Source organism: Trachurus trachurus (assembly GCF_905171665.1).
Source record: "Trachurus trachurus genome assembly, chromosome: 7".
NCBI lineage: Eukaryota > Metazoa > Chordata > Actinopteri > Carangiformes > Carangidae > Trachurus > Trachurus trachurus.
The window spans coordinates 6,312,602-6,335,966 of NC_139901.1; the positions used below are offsets into that span (position 1 = coordinate 6,312,602).

Genomic DNA, 23,365 nt, shown 5'->3' on the forward strand with positions numbered 1-23,365 from the left:
AAAAACAAAACACAACAAAAAACTATGAAAGGAGTCTTTAAACATTTTAATCTTTTTGCCATTTTACAACATTTTAAAGATTATTTCTATACAGTGTATATATGCATATGTTCTACAATCACATCTTTTCACCAAAATTGTACCATTTTGCCAGCCCCTTGCAATACCCTCACAACCCACCAGTGGGCCCCAGTCTACAACTTGGAAACCACTGATAATATCCTCTGCGAGAGAACTGGACTGCTCAGCTACATTTCCTACATTTTTGTTGATTAAAAAGAACTTTGGTTACTTGTCAGTCACAAATAAATAAACAGAGTGGTAATCAGAAAGTATGAAAAGAAACCTCGACAGAGACGTGGATAGAAACCAACGCACATAAGAGGCGACCAGTCATCTAAAAATCAAGAGACTGCAGGTACGTAGACTTAAAAAACTAGTCTTTATTTGAAATGATTCTCCTGCTCATCAGCGACACATTCTGGCCACAGGCTGAGGACCAACACGTGGAACTGAAGACTGTCGATCTGCCAGTGTTTCACAGAGTAGCAGCAAGATAGCCATACAGTAAGTCACACATTGCTACACATAATATTTAAAACCACACTGACACAGGACATAAAATACACAACATTCACATCTTGTCCTATGCACACCTCTATATACACCCACAGTCCCTGAGAGCTAGTGTTTCTTTGTCTTTTCCCTTTTCTTCTTCTCTTGGTATTCCAGGATCTTTTTCTGAAATATTCCTGCAGAGGACAGAAACATCAGTCAGTGCAACACACACACACACGTTCATTTGTTTCAACAGATTCAGATTGCACAACATGGGTCAAAATGTAGTGACATTCATTGTGTGTTAACCAGACTTCAGAGCTTATTAGTTTTTATAATTTTACACATTTCAGCTGTGAGGTTGGAAAGCCCACAGCTTTGTGTTTGTTTCCCAGGAGTCCGGTAATGTTCTGTGAATAATAAACCTACAAACCTCCCTGACAGGAAATGATGCAACACTGCTTCACCAATTTCAGCGAGCGCTGAACAACCAAATTGTTTATTACGGCATTAAATTAATGATTGATTTTTTTTCCCCAGCAGTGAACAGACCCTCCAGCTCAACTGCTTAATATTCTGCATGTACTTTATGTCATTGTTTTTCCAATGTGAACACTTATCAATTATAACAATTATATTTTTATGAAGATATACAATAGAACATTTTTGAACTGATTCTTGGGTTGATGATCCGCATTAAAAAACAAACAAACTGAGATACTGTGTAAAATCTTATCGCTGGATAGAAATCTGACTGCAGAATCTGGACCCGATAATCCAACTTTTAAAAATGTTTATTCATTCAAATTCAAATAGTGCATTCATGTGTGTTTGTGTGTGTGTGATCACCTGTCGGCTGTCGTCCTGGCTGCTGCTGCTCCACCTCCTGGATAAACAGGTCAAACATCTGCGTCTGGATGAAGTTCTTGACATAGTGTCGAGTGGTCTTGGACTCGATGGCCTTGTAGAACTTCCTCTTCTCAAACAGCCCCTGACCCTCTTCTTTACTGTATTTCACATACGAGCCGTAATGGCCGACTGTTTTTACAAAGAAATGCAGGAAGGCCTCTGACACCACCCTGTTGAGCTCCTCCACGTCTGAAAGAAAGGGCAGGAAACACTTGTGGTGATGGAACTGAATGACAGTTTGAACCAATTCACACTTGTTTGGATGCAGTTCACTCACTTGATGTCTTTTGTCTTGTACTTAGCGCCTCTAGTATTTCAGTCTGGAGCTTTGGAGGCAGAATAGAGCCTTCATCGCCAATCTGAAAAATACGATTTTATACATACGTTGATTTCCTGTGAAGTTCAACATCACAAGTGATAACCAAAGGATTCTCTTCATTTTCATACAACACTTACTGAAACAATGAAAGTCTCCTTTTTATCCTCAGACAAGTCGACTACCAGCAGCTGTGTGACAGAGAGAAGAAGGAGGCAGAGTGAGGACGTCATTCACTAACAAAGTAATTCAAACAAAAAGTTATTGTTGCTTTTAGGATGAGATTGGCTGTCGACGATGACGTACATCACTCTGGTCAGTGACCTGGTCCAGCAGGCGTTTCTGAACTCCTAGCAGGTAGGGCGTGGGTGCCATCACTACATCGATCAGGATCTCTGGAACAATGGAGATAAAGGTGTGCTGCCAGGTGAAGGGGTAGAGCAGCGCTGCTACTGCGTGTATGACCTGGGATAACGTGCTGCAGAGAGACAAGAGAGCAGGAATTACAACTGATTATAAACAAGTTGTTCAGGTTTGATGAGCCTGTCTGACTGACTTCTTCTATATGTGCTCAAGAATTTAGGCAGCTAATTGATTATGAGCACGGGTTCATTCAATGCTGCCAACGGGCCAGAGAATGACATATTTTTAATTTAATTTAATTTATTTATTCGTACATGAGAGAAAAATATGTATAAAACAGCATGATAAAAGAGTTAAACAACAACAACAAAAAAATAGATACAACATATCACAAATGTGCAGGAGAAACCAAAAGAACCCCTAAGGGCTTGTCAAGCGGTCCTCCTAGAGACAAACATTCAACATAAAAATAAACTGTCACCAGATCAGCCAGTCCCTTGTGCATGAAATCTGTAATAAAAGTCAGTATTTAAATAGTGACCATGTTTCCAATGAGAGGGGCTGATACAACATTCACAGGGGTTGGTTAACTGTGTTATAAGATAAATTAACTTTGCACGACAACAGTTATTCCACCAGTGCAACAGCAGCCATGTCTCATTCATCAGTGAACTGGAAACAGTTTCTCTTTTTAACCATGAATGCTGCTTTCAATTTCACCTGCTTCTATTTTGCCCGTTCATTGGGCAAATTAAATGATGGTACTTGAGCCAATCAGGATAGAGCTGCAAACCAACTCATCGGAATACAACTACCAAGCATCTCACAGAGAACTACAAACCAAATGCAGCTATAAACCAACTAATTCAGTGTGATAATTGATTTTATTCATGAACAAACCAGAAAATATGAGTTTTTCAGGACCAATGGTGACTCGAGTGTCTTGTTTGCCAAACTTAGCTTTTTGGAAAATGCTTGGAACCATTGTCAATGTCGAAAAACTGCCATCACTCATTAGGATCATGGTTTCTTATGATGTCAACATTGATGTCATTTATAAAATGACAATTTTCCCCCAAAAAAGCCCAGAGGAGTAAGTTCCAGTAAGACTGCATTAGTTGTTTATTGAATGATCCTGAGTATGACTCAGTGTGTGAGTAACTCCGGATTACCCCAGTTCATCAGCGATGAAAACGATCCGTCTCTCCAGCACTGCGGCAGCAAACACCACTAACACCTCCTTATCCGTCAGGCAGTCGAACAGCGTTGCGAAGTTGACGTGTTCCAGCCAGGAGTCCAGCGGACGGGTCAGACTGATGATCTGGGGGAGGAGAGCCAATATAATACTGTCACAAAAGTATGTCAACAGTGGTACCAGCAGGTCACGTCAATGACTTTCAGCACAACACAACCCTGAGTGTGGAGGCACTCTGGACTTGTTGAACTCTAGTTTAGAGGTTCATTTTGGTGCCTTTTCCTCTTCTACACATTATTGTAGGTACCTTTACTATCATTGTGAAAAATACTCTTCACAGTCAGTGCGTAGCGCAAACAATGGCCAGAGCCAGTGAATACTTGAGATGACTGTGAGCTGTTGAAACATGGTATGTGGCCTGATGGGAGAGGTGAGGTAAAGGTTGGGTAAGGCAGGACAGGTTTAGACACAGCTCCACACAAACACACCCACCTGGAGGATCTCACATGTCAGTGGGCTGCTCTGTGCTGGGCCGAGGTTTGTGTGGGTATTTGTTGTGCTCTTTTACTTTCTTCACAACCTCTCAGAGATTTGGCGGCAAATGAGCAATTCCATGTACGCTTATCAGCTGAGTCAGACGAGCTGGGGAACTTTCCAACTTCGCACTTCTTTGGAACCGGGTCCCTTCTACGGTTATTACTCTAATTTCATTGGCTCAATGTTTTCCTGTTGTGTCACTCAATGTAGTCATACTTCCTTGCTGCAGCTTGGCTCAAGTCCCAGCTGACGGGTCAGTGTGTGGAAACCCTCCAAATTAATGAGGAGGAAGTAATCCCATTTTCACTCTCTGGTTTCCTGTATGTATCAGGCCCACATTTCTTCATATCGACAGTTGCACTGGCCCCAGTATGTATACTTTAAAAAAATATATATTTCTTGCACTTTCCAATCCTTAATTACACTATAACTATAATTACATTGATCTGCAAAACCTTACTTTAAAACTTTAATTATTGTTACAGTTTTTATTCTTAATGTTTTTTTTGTGATCTCTCTCTCTCTCTCTCTCTCTCTCTCTCTCTCTCTCTCTCTCTCTCTCTCTCTCTCTCTCTCTCTCTCTCTCTCTCTCTCTCTCTCTCTCTCTCTCTCTCTCTCTCTCTCTCTCTCTCTTTTTACTGGATTGGAGTGTTTATGTTTCCCGAGACTTTCATGGAAGCTTGATATTAGTTTTCTTGTATCTTAGACCATTGGCTCGACTACACTGTAGAATGAGATGTCTACCCAATGGTATTCACAAGTGAAAATACGGTTAAATATATATATACATATTATACATATACACACACACACACACACACACACACACACACACACATATATATACAGTATATATAAAAACAAGTGTCATGTCAAAGCAGTGTTGGGTGATAATTTTACAGTTTATCATATTCTCTTCCAGATAAGTTTGACCAAGTTTGCAAATGATTGAGTGTAAGACAGCGTTTCCTCGATGTCTCTAAAATCCAATGTTCTAAAATTATTGTGTAAATGCGTATGTATGTGTGTCTCCCAATATGTGTTCCCTATGTTCCTTGTTTTTATCATGTGAAGCACTTTGAGCTGCCAAGTGCTATACAAATAAAGCCTGATTGATTGATTGATTGACCGACCAACCTGGAGGTTTGTTTCTAACCTGTCAACTGCTTTTGGGCCAAATAAGTTTGTGAGAACAATGTGACTGAAACCGACTGTAAACTACAGTTAAACTGGGCTATTCCGATTTAAACCACATCAAATCCTGTTAAGCTGCCACCAACACAAGAAGAAACATTTCTCGGTGCATCTGCGTAGCTTTTACTATGACAAAGAAGCTTTAAGTGGACAGTTGGGAGCATGAAGAAGGGGTTTTGGTCTGACCTCAGTGCCCGACTCAGGAATGAAGCTCTTAATCTCCACAGTGTTTCCCGGAGCTGGGAATGGGGCCTCCCGCAGCTTCTGCATGAATGGGTAGATCATGGCCATGGAGATCTGCCGCCGCTTCTCCACCTCATCGAATATCTGCACACACAGCAGAGGACACACTCATGATGTAGCATCAACAAATACCAATGATCCAACATGAGCTTTATAAAATCTCAAAACCCCAAAACTCTATAAGGATCTTTTCTTTCTAAATGTCCACTGATTATTCTCACAAGCAGTAGAGTAATGTGATCCTTTCTTTATTTTACCATGAGCTCCACAGTAAAATAGCAAGTGTTCAAGTAAGATTGAGTAAACAGTGGGAGGTGGTGCTACAAGTACAGCAACCATTTATTTCCACACCACTAACTCCATCATACAGCAACAGTCTGCTGAAAACAGTCGCCCTACAAGCTGCTGGTGGAAGGTGTGTTAGAATTACAACAATCTGAGCAATTTGTAATAGAGGCATGTGTAATAAAAGGGTTTAACTTCAGCTTTTGTTCTTTACTGTCAGACTGTTGTGAAGTAGCTCAGATAATGGCAGGTCCATTTTATTTATCCAATTCACTCTTAAGTCATAATTTTATATCCACATAAAGTCACGGTGGAGAAATACATTAATAAATATTTGTGGTTAAACATTCATCATAATTATTTATTTAAACATTTAATCAACAAGTTGCTGCCATGGAGCTCCAGGCTGCGTTCAAACAGGTGACTCACACCACTGAACAAACAGAATAACACCTGATACAGGTGTGTCTAGTTAGTAGCCAGCAGGTATAAGACGCCTTTGACACACTTATAGCTGTGTTAATATTCAGTGACCACAGGGCTCCTCTTTCATACAAAACTGTACATTAAAATCAATACAAATGTTGGTAGTGCAGCTGTATGGACAATGGGAGAAGAGAACTAAAGGACTATATTTACTGTGCAGGAAGGAGGGGCTGTGGCAGGTTCTCCAGGATGTCTGGACAGACCTACCTGTCGACTTCAGCTCCTACGGCTGTTGGTAGCTGCACACCTGCCCGGCAGCTACACCAGGTTAATATTAATGCTTAATGCCTGCTCTCTGGTTACAGCTCAACAACATTTAGTTAAACTAAAACACAAAGCCTGCTGCTGATGCTGATGACACTAACTGACTTAAAGGGATAGTTCAACATTTTGGCAATTGGCCCATTGCCGCGAGCTGCTCAGAGCTACGCTACGGAGGCTAATGGAATTTCTTGGTTTCCCTAATCAAACTCATCAAATACACAATCCAACAACTCCAAAACGCTCTGGTGGACAAGTTGTGACCTGCACATTCACCACGCTATGAGATAATAACTGAACGTTACGAGACAGAGTCGTTTTCGAGGTAAATTCAGAGAAAAACTATCCCTGAAGGCAACGCGCATCAGCTGTTTTGCATGAATTTACCTTGAAAACAACTCAGTCTCGTAATGTTCCATTATTATCTCATAGCGTGGTGAATGTGCAGGTCACAACTTGTCCACCAGAGTTTTTTGGAGTTTTGTATATTTGATGAGGGAAACCAAGAAATCCCATTAGCCTAACTCTGAGCAGCTCATGGCTCTGCTCCACCATTCTAAAAACAGCTTGCACTGACAATTAAAGGTAACGAACCTACTCCTAAAACTATAGGGATTATGGCAATGGGCCAATTTGCCAAAATGTTGAACTATCCCGTTAATGACTCTTGTAATGCAGAATAAACTTTTCTTCTCCCATTCCTCTTTATTATATTGATGTATACATATGAGATTGTTTTATCGAGACTGGCTGTGTCTCCCTCAGATCCTAAAGAGCTCACAAGCAAAAAAAGGTCAGTGAATCAACACTGGAGCTGTCTTTCTTCTACACAACACAGAGACTGCAACTGTTCTGTTGAAAAAGAAATTCAACAGGCTACTGTAAAGTGTGTATTGAGCAGCAGACTGAACCCTGTTTCATCATAATATGAAGGATTGTTTAAGATAAACAATGTAATTTTTCAGAAACATCAACTGGCCGTTAAAAACCGCTCGCATTTATTTCCTCTTTCACATGCAGAATGGGAAGGACTGTGTATGAAAACAATACTGAACATATAGATATTCCAACGAACATGCATAGGGTGTGAAGCACAAAGAATGTAAAGGGCACGTCTGAGCAACAAAGCCCAGGCATGTACAGTACGGTGTAGGTACTGTCTGTGGCCTGTGACTTCACTAAACTCATCCCAACAAGTGGGTGAATGTTTCCTGTTAAACTGTCGCCTCCTCAACCACTTGTTTCTACGCTGCACAACACGCAGAAAACAGAGCCGACGCATGCTGCACCATGCAGCGTGGAACCTGTGTGGGTGACACAGCTAAGGTATTTTGATACAACTTATTTAATGACCTGGATCGTGAGCACACGCTGAGCCGAGGGGGTTGTCGGATAAAAGTTCAAGATGGGAGAGAGTCTTCTCACTCACACAACACAAACAACTATAATGTTTCAGCTGAAGTCCCCTCAGGATGACACAGCTTGAACCTACAGGGGACTGGGGAGGGAGCCCACAGACAGATGGTGTCTCCCGTCACTTCTTCTCACTAATCTGCTGGAATCTAAACAGTCACTAGGGCTGTCAAAGTAAAAGCATCTCAATGCAAATTCTTTTTTTTTGACATGATTCATGCACTTTCTGTTACTGAGAGTTTGAATCCGTTGCCAGAAATGAATCAGCTCAACCCGAGTGAAACCGTTGCCCACAGTTACCTCTCTGATGGTGCCACAGCTACAAAGTCCTGTTAGATGAGTCTGTCAGCAAAACTGACTCACTTATTGTGAAATACATTGATCAGGCCTCACATCCAGATATGAGATTTTTTTTAAAAATATAAAATCTGACACCACATAAAAAATAGTAATGCAATGAAATCAATGTTGGTGCTAATTGTTGACATGTCCAAGACTCTAACAATTAGCAATGCCCCAACCCCCCACTATTCATTAAAACATGTCTTCAAACTGGCATTTAAAAGGTTAAAATCCCCCAAAATGAATGAACATTTGGTAGTTTTGAGCAGAGCTGAAGTGGTTGAAGAGATTTATGCAAAAAAAAAGCTGAAAAAAATATCGAATTATGATGATTTTATAGCAGTTCTTTTGATGATCCATTTTTGGACACGAGGGACCCGAAGGATGAAAATTGGAGGGATCAAGATCAGAACGATGATAAACCTGAACTGGTTTTGCTGACGTCTGAACCAGCCTTTGACAAAATGCGCCTCTGTATTTAGAGAAGCGCAGCGGAGCGGAGCCACGTTAAGAAATAAACCGACACTAGCAGTGTTTCCCTCTTTCAGAAACGTCCGGTTGACTCACCTTGGAGAAGAGGCCGAAACACGCCAGACTGCTGATGATGCAGTACGCCTCAGGTGGGCGAGCTCCTTTCCCTCCAGGCTGCAGGAGGACAGAGGGATGAAAACAAGTGAATATTTAACGAGCCTGAGAACATGATGACTGAGATATTGCGAAGGTTTCAGAGTAAACACTGACCAGTAACCTCCTGCAGTATCCGTTTCTTCTGCTGCCGTCAATCTCAGTCAGAACAAAGGAGAAGGTCTCGCTGTGGACAGAAGAGGAAAACTTGAAACAAGAGATCCACACTGATGTAAAGTTGAGTATCAACTTTTGGGTTTCCCTAAGCAAATGATGTATTTAGTGGATTTTTAAAATAAATGTAAATGAAGTGAGTGAATCTCCTGCATGATGCTAACTGCTATATAAAAGATATCAAACCCTTCCAGCTTGAAATTCCCACTGTCTGACATGTCATTAGGTTAAGGAGACCTGTGGAAGTGAAGACGAGATAAAGCCCGAGTGGTTTTGGAACAAAGTGCTGTGTAGGCACAATCACCAAAGCGGAAACAGATAAGCGTAGAGAGAAGAATGGATTCCACTGAATATCAGCAAACATCCCACAGTCAGTGGAGAAAGTGAAAATGAAATCCACTGTGAAGAACTTTAAGCAAAACAACAAGCGCCGCTCCTGAAACGACCCCCACAGTCTCCTGACCTGAACCAGCTTGTGATAACATGTTAGACCTGCCGTGTGAGCTGCAGCCTGAGGCGATCTACAGGAACACACTGAAAACCCCTCTGTGTGTGATGTTTAGTCCCCACTGAGTTAAGACACGACACAATAACTGATTAACAATCCCCTAATGTTTTGTTTTTTTTGCACTTTTCTATTGCATTTAATTTTCACCTGTATTATTGTAATTATCCTCTTTGAGAGTTTGCATCTTCAATTACTCAATAAAACAAAAAAAAAGGGGACAGGAACTGATTACTTATTACTACGGACCATTAACATTTGAGAAAAGGCTCATGTCATATGCCTCAGTATCTTCTGCAGGGCACACGGGTTCAATTCTTTTCATTTCAGCTCAACAATATGGAATTTGCCCTGGGATCAAACAAACCTGTGGTATTCTGTCAGAGGAGCCCAGCTGATGCCCTCTGGGAAACAGAACAGAGTGATTGCCTTCAGCGTCTTCTCCTCCTCCTCCCTCTGAGATCTCGCCATGCCATCTCTCTGAAAGTGTACATGCAAATTATTAGGCCGACGAACTGAGAGTTAGGTTATTGTTTGAATGAGTAATGGCGCATTAAATTAAAGGGATAGTTCAACATTTTGGCAAATTGGCCCATTACCATAATCCCTATAGTCAGTAGGTTTGTTACCTTTATTTGTCGGTGCAAGCTATTTTTAGAACGGCGGAGCAGAGCCGTGAGCTGCTCAGAGTTACGCTACAGAGGCTCATGGGATTTCTTGGTTTCCCTCATCAAACTCATCAAATACACAATCCAATAACTCCAAAACGCTCTGGTGGACAAGTTGTGACCTGCACATTCACCACACTATGAGATAATAACAGAACGTTACGAGACAGAGTTGTTTTAGAGGTAAATTCATGCAAAACCGCTGATGCGTGTTGCCTTCAGGGGCAGTTTTTCAGCAAGCAGTCTCCACATTTTCCTCGAAAACAACTCTGTCTCATAACGTTCCGTTATTATCTCATAGTGTGGTGAATTAGAGGATGACACAGGAGTGGATTTGGACTCCCGCGTCTTCCCACTCCCACAGAAAAAAGCCCAGTACTGCCCAATCCTGAGAGAGGGTTTCAAAATCAATCCCACTCCCGCATAATCCCATCCTGTCCCAATCCCAAACCAAACCTTTAACACAATCCCACTCCCATCACGCACATGCGCATTGCAGTTTTCACTGTCATTACAGCAGTGGTTCCCAAACTTTCTCTGCTGGGCCCCCCTTTGGCTGATAAAAAATGTATTTGTATTTTCAAGCACCTGAACAGTGTAATTTTTTTAAATTTTACATTTATATGTGTTACAATATTCAACCTGACCGTCCCTGCTGCTCCTTCTGTAACATAGCCTACAGTTCGTAGTGATTCCATCAACGTCAGGACTAGGGCTGACCCAAAAGAATCGAAGCTTCGAAGCTTTGTTCGTTGCCATGGTAATCGATCATGAAGTCCGTGATCGATTTTTTTTTTCTTTTCCTTTTTTCCTTTTTGACACCGGTTCTCATCGGCAATTGTTACATTAAAATGAGTAGGCGACTTGGCATCCTGGAAACCTGCCTGATTTTGGAGATGTGCAGTGTTTGTTTGCCATTACTTTCCGCTACAATCGCTTGCACCGACAGTTAAAGATAATGAACCTACTGCTATGACTATAGGGATTATGGCAATGTTGAACTATCCCTTTAAAGTGATGGTTTACTCTGACAGGCAGACTTCCTGATGCAGTGTAGAGGGTGACTGACCTTGGGAAACTGGTAGGTGATCTGAGGTTCATAGTTGCTGCCATCCTTGGTCTTCTTCAGACTGACCACCACCAGGTACTCAAAGAAGTACTGACCGCTGACGTAGCGGTGCTGCCTGGATGAGTTGTCTGCCGCTGCCGGGCCGGGCGGCTCTGCAGGCTCAGACTCTTTGTCTTCTACAGAGAAATAGAGAGATTTAGGTTGTGTTTACACTACAGGCCTCGATGCCCAGTTCCCATTTGTTGCATATATCCATTTTTTTTCCGTCCGTCTGTTTACATGTTCTATCTGATATCTGCATCGGCTGTGCGATACCGAAGAATTATATATTATATAATTATATTTTTTTATTTATTTGATTAGGACAATGTACATTAAAGGGACAACGAGGAGTTTTGGAAAAGCGAAGCGTTTTCACACTACATTTATGAGCCTCCGCGTGCACCGTAAAATTATTTTGACCGGCGCAAGACAGACTCATGTTTTCATTCATCAATAATTAAAGTCAGAGGTTCAAAGAGGTTCACATACCGTCGTAGTTCCGACCATAAACGGCGATTCGGCGGTGTTATTCTCATGACTCGTTGTGAAACCGAAAGTAAAAAACGCTGGTCGGCTCGACCAGCATCTCCGCCACCACTAATAATAACAAAATAACGATAGAGACAAAACGATATATTTATCGAAAATGGGCCCATTAACAAGTGTGGGTAACGGAGATTCATCCACATTAACGTGAGACTTTTTTATAACCGAATAGAAACTCCTCGTTGTCCCTTTAATCAACAAAAAACATGTCAGCAAAAAGCATTAATACAAAAATGCCGGAGTTAGCACAGTTGCTACAGTAAATTTCATCCGTTGTCCTAAGGCAGGTATCATAAAAAGGAAACATACAGACATTACACCATGAAAATTAGATAAAACATGTAGAAATCTTACACAAATAATAAGTCCCGCTTCACATCAAGGTTAAAAGTCCATATGCAAAATAGAAAAGACGAAGAGGTTACCCATGAGAGCAGGTCTGGGTTGTTTTCAACCACTGTTTAAGGGTCTTTTTAAAAGGCGGTTTAATTGTCACAGTTTCTAACATGAGCTAGCAGTGTGTTCCAAGACTGTGTTCCTCTGATGGACACCACCATTTGGCCAAATTTAGTCCTGCGTCGTTGCATATCACAGTCTCCCCTAGTCAGTGCTCTGGTGTTTACTCTAGAGGATTTTTTCTTTATGAAGTCCTGTAATAGTGGAGGGGATAGATGACATACGATTGCACTGCCAGGGAACATCCAATCTGTCTTTTTAGACTGCGTTGGCGCGGATATCGAATTTGTATCTGATTTAACGTGGGGCCTGAATCCGTTCTGGCAATATCCAATATCATGCGTTGTTTTTCCCGTTTACACGTTCATGTTACAGATCCGATTTCTGTCACTTGAGAGGAAAAAAACAAGATTTGGGCCATTTGAACCATGTAGTGTAAAGTAAAGACAGCCTTATTGTCCTTTAGCATGGAGGGCTGCTTACTATAGTCCAGACATAAAGGTTTAGAAGCCTTCTCTAGATCCACACTCTGTCCCTGACCCTGCGACGGCTCATATATCACAACAGTGCTGATGCCTTCAAGCACTGACTCACCGCAGGTCTGCGGCCTCACACAGAAAAGACAGGAAACACTGATCACTCCTGTGATAAACATCTCAGAGATGATCAGGACAAATGGGAACAAGAACCTGAGATAAATTCAAATGTCACAGCAGAGCATCTGAATACTTTTATCAATATGACAGTTCAGTTTTCCCTCTTTAATAAATTACCAAAACTTTCTAAAATGCTGTTTTAGCTTTGTCATTGCGGGGCACTGGGGTACTCACTCTACCTTAGCACTCTGCTGCTCTGTTCAGAGACAGATCCTGTCTCCTTCACAGTCTGCCAGTCTGCTCGTGTGTTCTCTGCTGCATTCCTCCCTTTTTGTTTCAAATAAAAGCCCAGCAGCACACAGCTTTTTCTTATTTTGACAGCCTAATGTCCTCTGTGTGTTGTTGGTGCAACCAACTGGTGCAACCCCGACCTCACTTTATATGCACACAGACTTGATGTCGACTAATGTTTTTCTGACAATTATTAGACTTCCTTGGCCTCACAAAGGGTTTGGATTCGTTCCACCTGAAAAACTTGTTTCCCTGAAGGTGGTACCTAATACCCAGCTCACTACAAAAGCCTGTTCATTGAAAACACTGAAGAACTACAGCTGAAGCTTTTACAATAATTTGTTCCGCGATTTTTGATATGTCAGCTTCAGTTACTGTTATTCTTATAATTTGAGCTTAAGACAGCGTAAACCATAATAAACAAAATGACGTTGACTGCTGAAAGGTTTTGAGGTGGCTTATTTGTCTCCATGAGCCGTAGGAGGCTGCGGCTGCTTTGACTTCAAACTGTCCTGATAAGCAGCCAAATTAGCAGTGAAATCACAACATCTGACTTCCTGTCGTTTTCACAACACCTACATCCACCTGTCCCTTAGACTTCATGCCTGTCTCTCCTTCCTCGAACAATCCTGCGCCTCACACTTTTCTAAAACATCTGTACTAGATTAAAAAAAACAAGAAATTTAACCAGCACTTCCTGTGCCTCGTCAGTGAGGAGGAGGAGGAGGAGGAAGCACAAATAAGACAAACAAGAAGCTGTGGCGAGAGCAACCAGTGTGCACTCAACAGATCACGCAAGCAGAATCTGTTCACAGCAGAAAAAAAAAAAAAGTGACCTGTGACCACAGCCTCACCACCAACTGAACCATCTGTCTGCACGGTAATGCAGGTACTCACTGTCTCTTCTGTCTTTGCGGAAGGAGGACCACATAGCGCTGAACCTCTTGAGGGCCCCCTGTTGTTCATCTTCATCTTCCCCCGAGGGGATGGCACCTGAAAAACAAAACAGGGAGCAGTTCATTACTGAAACCTTCACATGACAACATCAGCTTCCCCATACACTGTCTCTCTGCTGGTGTGAATGCGCTGCAGTACTCTGCTCCATGTCGCCAGCACCCAAACATCAAACACAATGGGCCTCCAGAAAGGTTTTCATATATTCTTTGACTAAGATGTACCATTGGAGGCTGCAAACTTTAAATGCATGTTTCAAGCCTATGGGTAATAGGACAGGACCGAGTTTTCTCCTGGACTGATTAGATGTAAAACAAAAAACCTGTATTTGACTCTCTAGTTTTAAACATGTAAAGAAAGAAAGTTGTATCTTCTAGGCCAAAAGGAAATTGTGAATTGGAGAAAAATGTTGTAATCCAGTGAGTGTACTCACTATGTTTCTCAGCCACGTCAGAAATGAGGTCACCTTTGGGCTGCTCACCTGGACAACACAGAGAGAGTTTCTGATGAATAAACAGCTCTGAAACAAGGTCTCTGTCTATTCCTGGTTCACCGAAAGGGCTTTGAAGTAGGGCTGCATGATATTGGAGAAAACTAACATTGCGATATATTTTTTTATGCAATATAATTGAGATATTAAGAAATACAATACATTATACATGTTTACATGACTTCCAATTGTAAAAATGAAACTGAAAACTAAAGCTTTAAGCCTCTGTGAAAGCATCCTAAATCTGACACATATTCTTTTATGTGTCTGTGTTTTATGTGTCTGTCCATAGATTGTCTGTTTTTAGTTTTTAGATTTGTTTACCTTTTATCTTTAATGATGTACTCTGGGCTGGGACCTAAGTACAAGTTTTGTTCTGTCATGTGCAACATGAAGTAGAATGACAATAAATGGAATCTTGAACCTTAAACCTTGTGTGCATGGGGCCAGATTCAGGCCTAAAATGTATACAAATGACTCAGTTCGGGTTGGGCCTCCTTCATTTGGGGGGCAGGTTCAGGCCGAGAACTAATGCTGGTTTCAACACCCACAGGTCGGGCCGGGTTGGCTTCTAATTTTCAAAATTGAGAACACTAAACGGAGCAATAAGCTGGTTCAGAGATGCTTTTCTGAAACAAAACAAAAGTTGGCGATGCTCAAACGATATATGGTGCAGCCCTGCTTTGAAGATCATTCACCAGCAGAGCTTTCACCATGGCTGCCATTGTGATACAGCACCATAATATCAGAACATCACATGGAGCACTGCTTAAAGGGGAACTATGTAAGTCTTGTTTCTTTTTCCTCTGTTTTGCTAACCCTCCTCTCGGCCATGTGCATTTGTTTTCAACGAAGCCGGCGAAAAATCGATCCATGGAGCGGTGGACAACGATATTTATCATATACAATGTTACGATGTGTGTATTTGTGTAGTCTTATCTGTCATAAACAAGAGATTACAGGCGCGTTTGTGACTCGGTGCCGCAGAGACGAGAGCTGGGACACCGGGTCGGAGGCTCTGATCTTACAAGGTTGACATTCGGCCAAGAGACGCTAGGTGGACGGCAGAGAGCCTCCATTCTACCTGGAACTAGTTACAAGTCATTTATTTAACCATCACAATTACTCCGAAGCTGTTTAATTAAGGTAAAATTGAAGCATAGTTAAGGTAAAAATCTTGCATAGTTCCTCTTTAAACCGTCAACATGAGGGTTACAACACTGACGGTGGGATGGAGTTTGAGATCAAGAGGCAGTGACGCATAACCAGTGTTGTTGGACCACTGTGGTGAAGAAAGAACTGAGCCCTCGATTGGCTGAGAGATCTTCACCCTGTACCTCTCCTGTGGTCACCAGCTCTGGGTACTAGTGATTGAAAGAATGAGACAAGTGGCTAAAATGAGTTTCCTGTGTAAAGGGTGTCTGGGCTCAGCCGTGAAAAAAGGGTATGCGGCGAGGACTGGGAGGAGCCTGTTGAGGTGGTTTAAAGGAGCTGTATGTAAAACTGTGGCCAAAACTGTTGCTGCAGTTGAATTCAAAAGCACATTGTTTCCCCTCCCCCCTCGCCCCCAGACACGAGCCAGATAGCCACACGCTATAACCTCTGCCCTGCTTTGTGGTTATGGTGCCCCGAGACTCACTCGCACAGTCTCAAAGTTAAGATGAGCATGCCTCTCTATGTTAGACTGCATTAGTTACTATGTTAGACTACTACTATTACTATCTACGTCTGTTATCATCGTAAAATATCTCCGATGTGTTTGCGTTTCTGTAGTTTGTGCAGGTTGTTGATGAATAATTAGCTTTTTACTCTGTTTTCATGCTCTGACTCACAGAGCCGAGTTCACGTCAACACAGGTGATCTGCAGGTTATTGTTTATTGTGACACACACAGACACACATTGTTACCCTGCATCTACAGGAGCCTTAGCGCATGTTCTTCACGCCGTAGATGAGCCAACATGTGAGATGTGTTACCGCAATCTCATTTGGAGATCGTTTTATCTCCCAGCCGCAAAATAAAAATGTTTAAATGCGAATATTCTGGCTGTACTATTGTTGTCAGTGAGATCAGTATTTCAAATGAACATGATTCCTTAGTCTCCAGTGAAATATGGGGTGGATTTTATGATGACTTGCCATGTATTTCTTACATATAGCCCCTTTAAACATCTGATTAGGGTGCATCTTGGGTGTCTTCTATTGGGGTCTTCCAAACATGTTAAAGATGCAGGATGACTCGGGGTTGACTCAGAACACAGTGGAGGAATTATACGTCTTAAACAGCCTTCGAACACTTGGGGATCTCCTTAGGGGAGGAGGAAAATGGTGCTGGGGAGAAGGATGTCTGGACTACTTTGCTTGAACTACTGCCACTGTGACCCAACCTCCAGTAAGTGGAAGAAAATACATGAAAAATATTCAAGCTTGAGAATGAGAACTATGCAAAGAGGTTGGGAAATTTAAAAAAAAAAAAAAGAATAAATGCAGCAGAATCACAGACTCCAGAACACAATGATCATGAATTGTTGAAGAATTTGAGGCTCTGACTATGAAAACCAAAGGTTTGTTACAACCCTGGTTGAGGTAAGAGACAGAAGTGATTCTGATATTGATTGAAAATAATTTTCATCTTCTACACACTAAAGCTAAATATAGTTTTTTGCCATTATGTGACACAATAAAGCTCATAGGGTGGAAATACTGTTAAAATGCCACCTAGGTGTCACATTTCTTTATATTAGTTTTGCTTACAATGACACTGGTAGCGGCCCATGTAATGGTGAGAATACTACATAATACTGTGGTGTCCTCACAGCCAGGCTGTTGCCATGAGTTACTTATTAGCAGTCAAATAGGCCAAAAGCAAATATTTACACAGCATTCGGGAAAACGGAGAGAGCAGGCTGGAAAAGTGGGCAGATACTTGAAAATGATAACGGTCTAAAGTTTGAACATGTCGTTAGTAGGGACTGAAAAATTAAACTGCACAAAAGGTCATTTGAGGGACTACTTGCGATGAACTTAAGTTTAGAGTTCATTGTTTCAGTCCTGCAGGTTTTTTTGTAATGCTGGTCTGAGCCGCAGCGAAGCCTGAAAACCAGCCTGACCAGGACCAGACGTTGAGTTAGCAGGCTTACTTCAGTTATCGTGCTCTCATAATCACACCTCAGATACGCAAATATGATAATGACCACCAACAGCACTCAACCAGCAGAGAGACGACACGACGACAACTCCCAAGGCTCTCACACTGAAGCTGCTCCAGCACACACTGCTGTACAACATAAGCTGATGTATTTAGATTGCTAATCACAAAGTACTAAAGCAACCATCAATAACTTCCCCCTGTTGTCTGACAGTCCAATGGTACGCTGAATCATTTGTTTACTTCAGACTCTGAGGAAAGAATTTTCACAGTTGTGCTGCGTTCAGGCCGTGTGGGATAAAACAGGTTCATACAGGAGAATCTGTCCATCTCATCTTACAGAAGGTAGGCTAAATATGGTAAATACTCAGAAATTTAATTTCAGTGTGTAACTATGTAAGAAATACAGTTCTCCTTCATTTTCAGACACTTCGTCTCGCTGGGGATCTCGGAGTTTAGTGATGAACTGGTACTACAAACAAGGAAATACCACAGTCCCAACTGTCACTGCAGAGAGAGAGAAAAAAGCCAGAAAATGAGAAAAATACCTGTCTGCAATCTGGGACATAGAAAAGTGAAAGTGAACAGATCCAGTGTTACTCAGAATGGTTGAGATGTCTCATATTTGAGGCTCAAAAGTAAAAGTAATATAAAAAATTCCCATGCACATTTTTCCACACTTAAGGGGGTAATCTTTCTGAAGCCAGACATTTAATAGAAAGTAACAGAACGGATCTAATTGGTGACAACACAAAACCACCTACTCTATTTTTCAGTTCATTTTCTTAGGATGACAATAGTGTGTGTTTAAGTATAGAAAGATAGAAACAGGAAGTCAGAATCAAACACAGAGAACAACAATCAGAGGAGATACCCAGTCCTGAGCCTTACTTACTAACAATGTTCGCCCAATGTTATCTGTTAAAAAAACAACCTTGTATTGGCTGCCCCAATAATATTAAACCTGTTCGATATTAAAATATGGACGATTATGATTTTAGTCGTGTCCGCATCCAGTGGCAGCATCCTTTGTAGTCATAACTGTGACAGTGAACAGTCAACTGAAATAAGATGGTCCATCCGCCGCCACCCCTGTTGCCTAGCAACCTTGACAACATGTAGCCTATGTTTTTTCCACAAAAAGTCCCCTTCGGGCATCTCTGTCGGTGTGGTGTGCTGTGGTATTACTTTCTTTACAAGTCTTCGGATACGTTGTAACACTAAAGTAACATTATGCAAATAGTTAAATAGCTATATACGGACAGAATTTCACAGAGTTACCCATCTGCTGCAGCCAGAGTCAGAGCAAGTTGCCTGACCCAATATGGCTGCCTGTGAGTTACGTATGCGCATAGTCTGATCCACCCCCTTGACTATACTAGGCTACTGTAGGCGAGATCTGAAGCTAGATAGCCAGATAACCTAAACTAGCTACTGTTGTAAAATGGCACATGTGCAACTCACAACATCAAATATTTGGGGCTTATGATAGGTTTACCATTGCAATGGAGTAAAAACCAGTAAGAGATCAGCTTTAGATTGTTTTTAAAGAAAAAATACATTGACAGAAAAGAAGACCATGGGTCAGAGAAAGGTAGCCTAATGTTACCTGGAAAAAAAATGTCTACAACAAATATTGTTTTTAGTTTAAGTTCTAACTAACATGTGTCTTTGCTTTTCCACTGTCTTCTGTCCAGTTCATCTTATTGTGGCTGATCATCTTGCTATGAACCCTGTCTAACCAGTCTGTCTCCCTTTTCTTCTTCCTTTTTTCTCTCCACTGACAGCTGTAAACAGCCCTACTTCCTGCTGCACAGTGTTGACCTGATGATGCATCAGAGGGTGTAACACACTCCGTTCACCTACTTTGTATAGTCATCAACAAAAAAGTTAGGGCATCGACTTCTGTGATTGGTCCTGTAAGAATTGGTAAATTGTAAACACACTGCACTCTGTTTCTAGTCTAACTGACCACATTCACCCACTTACTCACACATTCATACAGAGCTTGTTCTGTTAGACACACAATCACAATCACATGCCAATGATACATCAGCGGCAATTTGGGGTTTAACATATTGCCCAAGGACCATAGGAGCAGGGGATCAAAACACTGACAGTCCGATTAGTGGGCGACGTGCTCTCCCCGCTGAGCCACAGACAAAAGCTTTCATTGCTAGAAGAAAACTGTCATTTTTTAACTTCCTGAAACAGACCTGTTTTCTATGTGTTTGCATGACTTTTTGACTTTGGTGACCTAACCTTTTTTTTCTTACCTTGCACTGGTTACCATTTAAAGGGATAGTTCAACATTTTGGCAAATTGGCCCATTGCCATAATCCCTATAGTTTTAGGAGTATGTTCGTTACCTTTAATATTCGGTGCAAGCTGTTTTTAGAACGGTGGAGCAGAGCCGCAAGCTGCTCAGAGCTACGCTATGGAGGCTAATGGGATTTCTTGGTTTCCCTCATCAAACTCATCAAATACACAATCCAAAAACTCCAAAACGCTCTCGTGGACAAGTTGTAACCTGCACATTCACCACGCTATGAGATAATAATGGAACGTTACGAGACAGAGTTGTTTTGGAGGTAAATTCTGCGCGTTCCCGTCAGGAGCAGTTTTTCGGCAAGCAGTCTCTGCATTGCCTCGAAAACAACTCCTTCTCGTAACATTTGGATCTCATAGCGTGGTGAATGTGCAGGTCACAACTTGTCCACCAGAGCATTTTGGAGTTGTGAGATTGCGTATTTGATGAGTTTTATAAGGGAAACCAAGAAATCCCATTAGCCTCTGTAGCGTAGCTCTGAGCAGCTCTGCTCCGCCGTTCTAAAAATAGCTTGCACCGACAATTAAAGGTAACGAACCTACTAGGGATTATGGCAATGGGCCAATTTGCCAAAATGTGGGGAATAACTGGAATAACTATCGTGGGGAATAACTGGAATAACTATCCCTTTAAGGTTTTCCATTGACACGGGACTATAATCTCAAGAAAGACAATTTCCAAAAGTTTAGCCCCAGTCACGTACAGTGTATGTTAAGTTGAAACAGTGAGTGAGCACGTACAGAACACAGAGTGATTTCCACTGATGACCTACAGCTGGAGCAGACCAATAAAAAAAAAGAGGGAAAAAACCCCCCACTCTGCACATTGCCCTGGTTTCACTTCAAGTCTGACTCCCGACAAGAGCCCTACATCTAAACCGCAACTCATAACTCTGTTGACACTACACAGTGTTTGCACTCAGCCGATAGCAACAGATGTGGTTCTCCACCTTGCAGTTGCACAACTTCACAACCAATTATGTGCTGTGAAGCACAAAAGCCGTACATGAACATCTATATTCTAGATTGTAAAGCCACTTTTACCTTTTGTCATGCACGATTACAGAGCCCACTTTTCCTTTGCTTACATGCTGGTAGTGCATGCTGCTGCTCAGCACTGGTGTGGGTGTAAACAACAGTCCTGTTAAACAGCTTTACACCCTGAGGCTCATGAACATGTTTCAACACCATGCTGACAAATAGGCAAAGGAATGACACAGTCACTGTAGCTCAGCTAAAACTGAATCTGAATCCTGTTCAAGTTTCCTTTTAAGTTCACGTAGGCTACACATGAAATCTGATTATCTAAAATAAAAATATCTTCCTTGTGTGGATCCGGTTGTTCAGGTTTATCCAATCTACAGCAGTTTTTTTTTCTTTCTAACTTCTAATTCTTCAATTTAAGATGGCTTGGTCGCATCAGTGATTTTCAAACTGACATTTTGTCATTTCCAACTTTTTACTAGGCTACCAACTTGTACAACTGAATCCATTCAAAAGACAAAAGTTAAAAGATTTAGATCTAAAGACAGGGTGTAAGTTCAGGAAACATGCTTTAAATGTCAAACGTCAGATTTTGGATGATGTGCTGCTAAAGTGCTGATTCACTGGGGAATAACACCAGCTTCACTCTCACTTCATTACACAACATGAACTGAAAACCGAAAGCTGTATCTTATTCAGCTTTACATAACAAATCACTGCCTTATTCAGTTCACCATGCTTATAATTTAACCAACAGCACGATGATGATAGGGTATTCAATTCCCCATATTAGGCCTATTTAACCGGAAAAAATATAAAAATAAGAAGGTGCAGCTGACCGTCCTGGACAAACAGGTGGGCGCACGTTTAGACAGGTAGGGTATACAACCGTTTGTTAGGCTATTAGTTGTAAAAACAACCAACCATAAAACAACAAACAGTTTTTAATCCACGTGTACCACACTGACTGCTGCTGTCTCCCGGCTTCAGATGCGCGTGTCAGGTGAACTCCTTCTGTAATAAACGCTGTGAGCTCCTACTTACTCCATCTGTTCTTGAAAAGTCCCTTTCTCCTCTTCGTCACCGCTTCACTCATCGCTGCTTTAACTCCACAGACTGGCCGCGGTCCTCTCAACACACACACTCACTGACTCTGTGGCTCCGGACCTGCGTCGGCCCCATTTCGGCACGTAAACTTCATCCTGGCTCGCCTCGCGCTCACCGCTGCTCCGCGTGCATCTCGAGCTCAACAGCTTGTGCCGCTGCCGACAGCGAACCACAGCGGAGCTCTCCTCTGCCGCGTTCAAGTCCGCTGCGTAAAAACCAGCTCTAACCGCTGTGTCGGAAGCTCGCTGCCTATATGCGCTGTAATAGAGAACGTGTCGCTGCCAGTAAACAGAAACGAGTCAGTCACGTTATGTTAAAAAAAGAAAAGAAAACAATTAGACAGGCTCAGCAGACTTCCCTGTAAGCTCTCCAAGTTCCTATAGCTGTGTTTATCTGAAAAGTTCTCTCAGAGGACGATAACAGCCAAAACAGGACTGAGTTGTGAGTTGGACACAAACGTTTTCATCTTCCTAGGAACCTGTTAAATGTCAGAGGGCTGAATCAGACTCGCCGGTACTTTAACTTTCCCTTCCAGTCTGAAAAAACTACTCCATGGGAGCTGATGATAACGGTAAACAGACTTCATTTGATTTCCAAGAAACACACGGCTCAACATCACATTTAACTCAAGGCACTTATGGGAGAGTTGGATTTGCGGGAACACCTCCATAGCCCAAATTGGTTTTACTGTAATAACTGAGCTCTGTTGTATAAATATAATTACATTTTATTGTACTAGCAGCTAAATCCTTGAAGGTTTAGGATTGTCCAAGTCAATCATCAAGTGTATGAGGGCTCTCTAGTAAATATTTTAAGTCCCTTATGCACTTTCTTTTTTACCCTAAAGATCTATGTTGTAGGCTACATGGCCTTATGGTAAAAAGCGGAAGCTTCTATAAGTCAAAAACAACTGCATAAAATGGAGAGGAAAAACACTGAACAAACAAGTCCCTATAGCTTCTCACACTCCGTCACTTACAAGTTGAGGTCAGATAGATCTATCTGATTGTTCTGTAGCGCCTGACTGATGGCAGGAGCTGAAACAGATGGTGGTCTGGTCTGGATGTGTGGCAGTTTTAGCCCCTCTGATGCACCAGTGCTGTGGGGATGTTCAAGTTGTTCAAGCTCAGGATGTTTTAGTCTGTGAGGGTTCAGGGCTCTGTGGCTTTGGGAAGTGATAGTGGAACATGAATGAAACAGCAAATCCACTAAGTTTCGATTTCACTGCTGCCCCTTAGCAAATAACATGGACCATTTAGTTTGCTGCGCTTTGCCTCATCCA

General features: G+C 41.9%; 1 protein-coding gene across 1 annotated transcript; it reads right to left on the minus strand.

The window, feature by feature from the left end:
* Positions 1–31: 31 nt before the first annotated feature.
* On the minus strand, positions 32–22,256 carry dennd2da (DENN/MADD domain containing 2Da). The gene is made up of 14 exons (XM_083975865.1): positions 22,021–22,256; positions 14,461–14,508; positions 13,971–14,066; positions 11,143–11,318; positions 9,773–9,885; positions 8,844–8,913; positions 8,670–8,747; positions 5,259–5,399; positions 3,319–3,467; positions 2,090–2,261; positions 1,924–1,974; positions 1,745–1,826; positions 1,408–1,656; positions 32–752 (listed from the first exon to the last, which is right to left on the minus strand). Exons 1-14 carry the CDS (start codon positions 22,070–22,072, stop codon positions 685–687), a joined length of 1,545 nt encoding a protein of 514 aa, XP_083831991.1. The 5' UTR covers positions 22,073–22,256; the 3' UTR covers positions 32–684.
* Between the last annotated feature and the right edge of the window lie 1,109 nt (positions 22,257–23,365).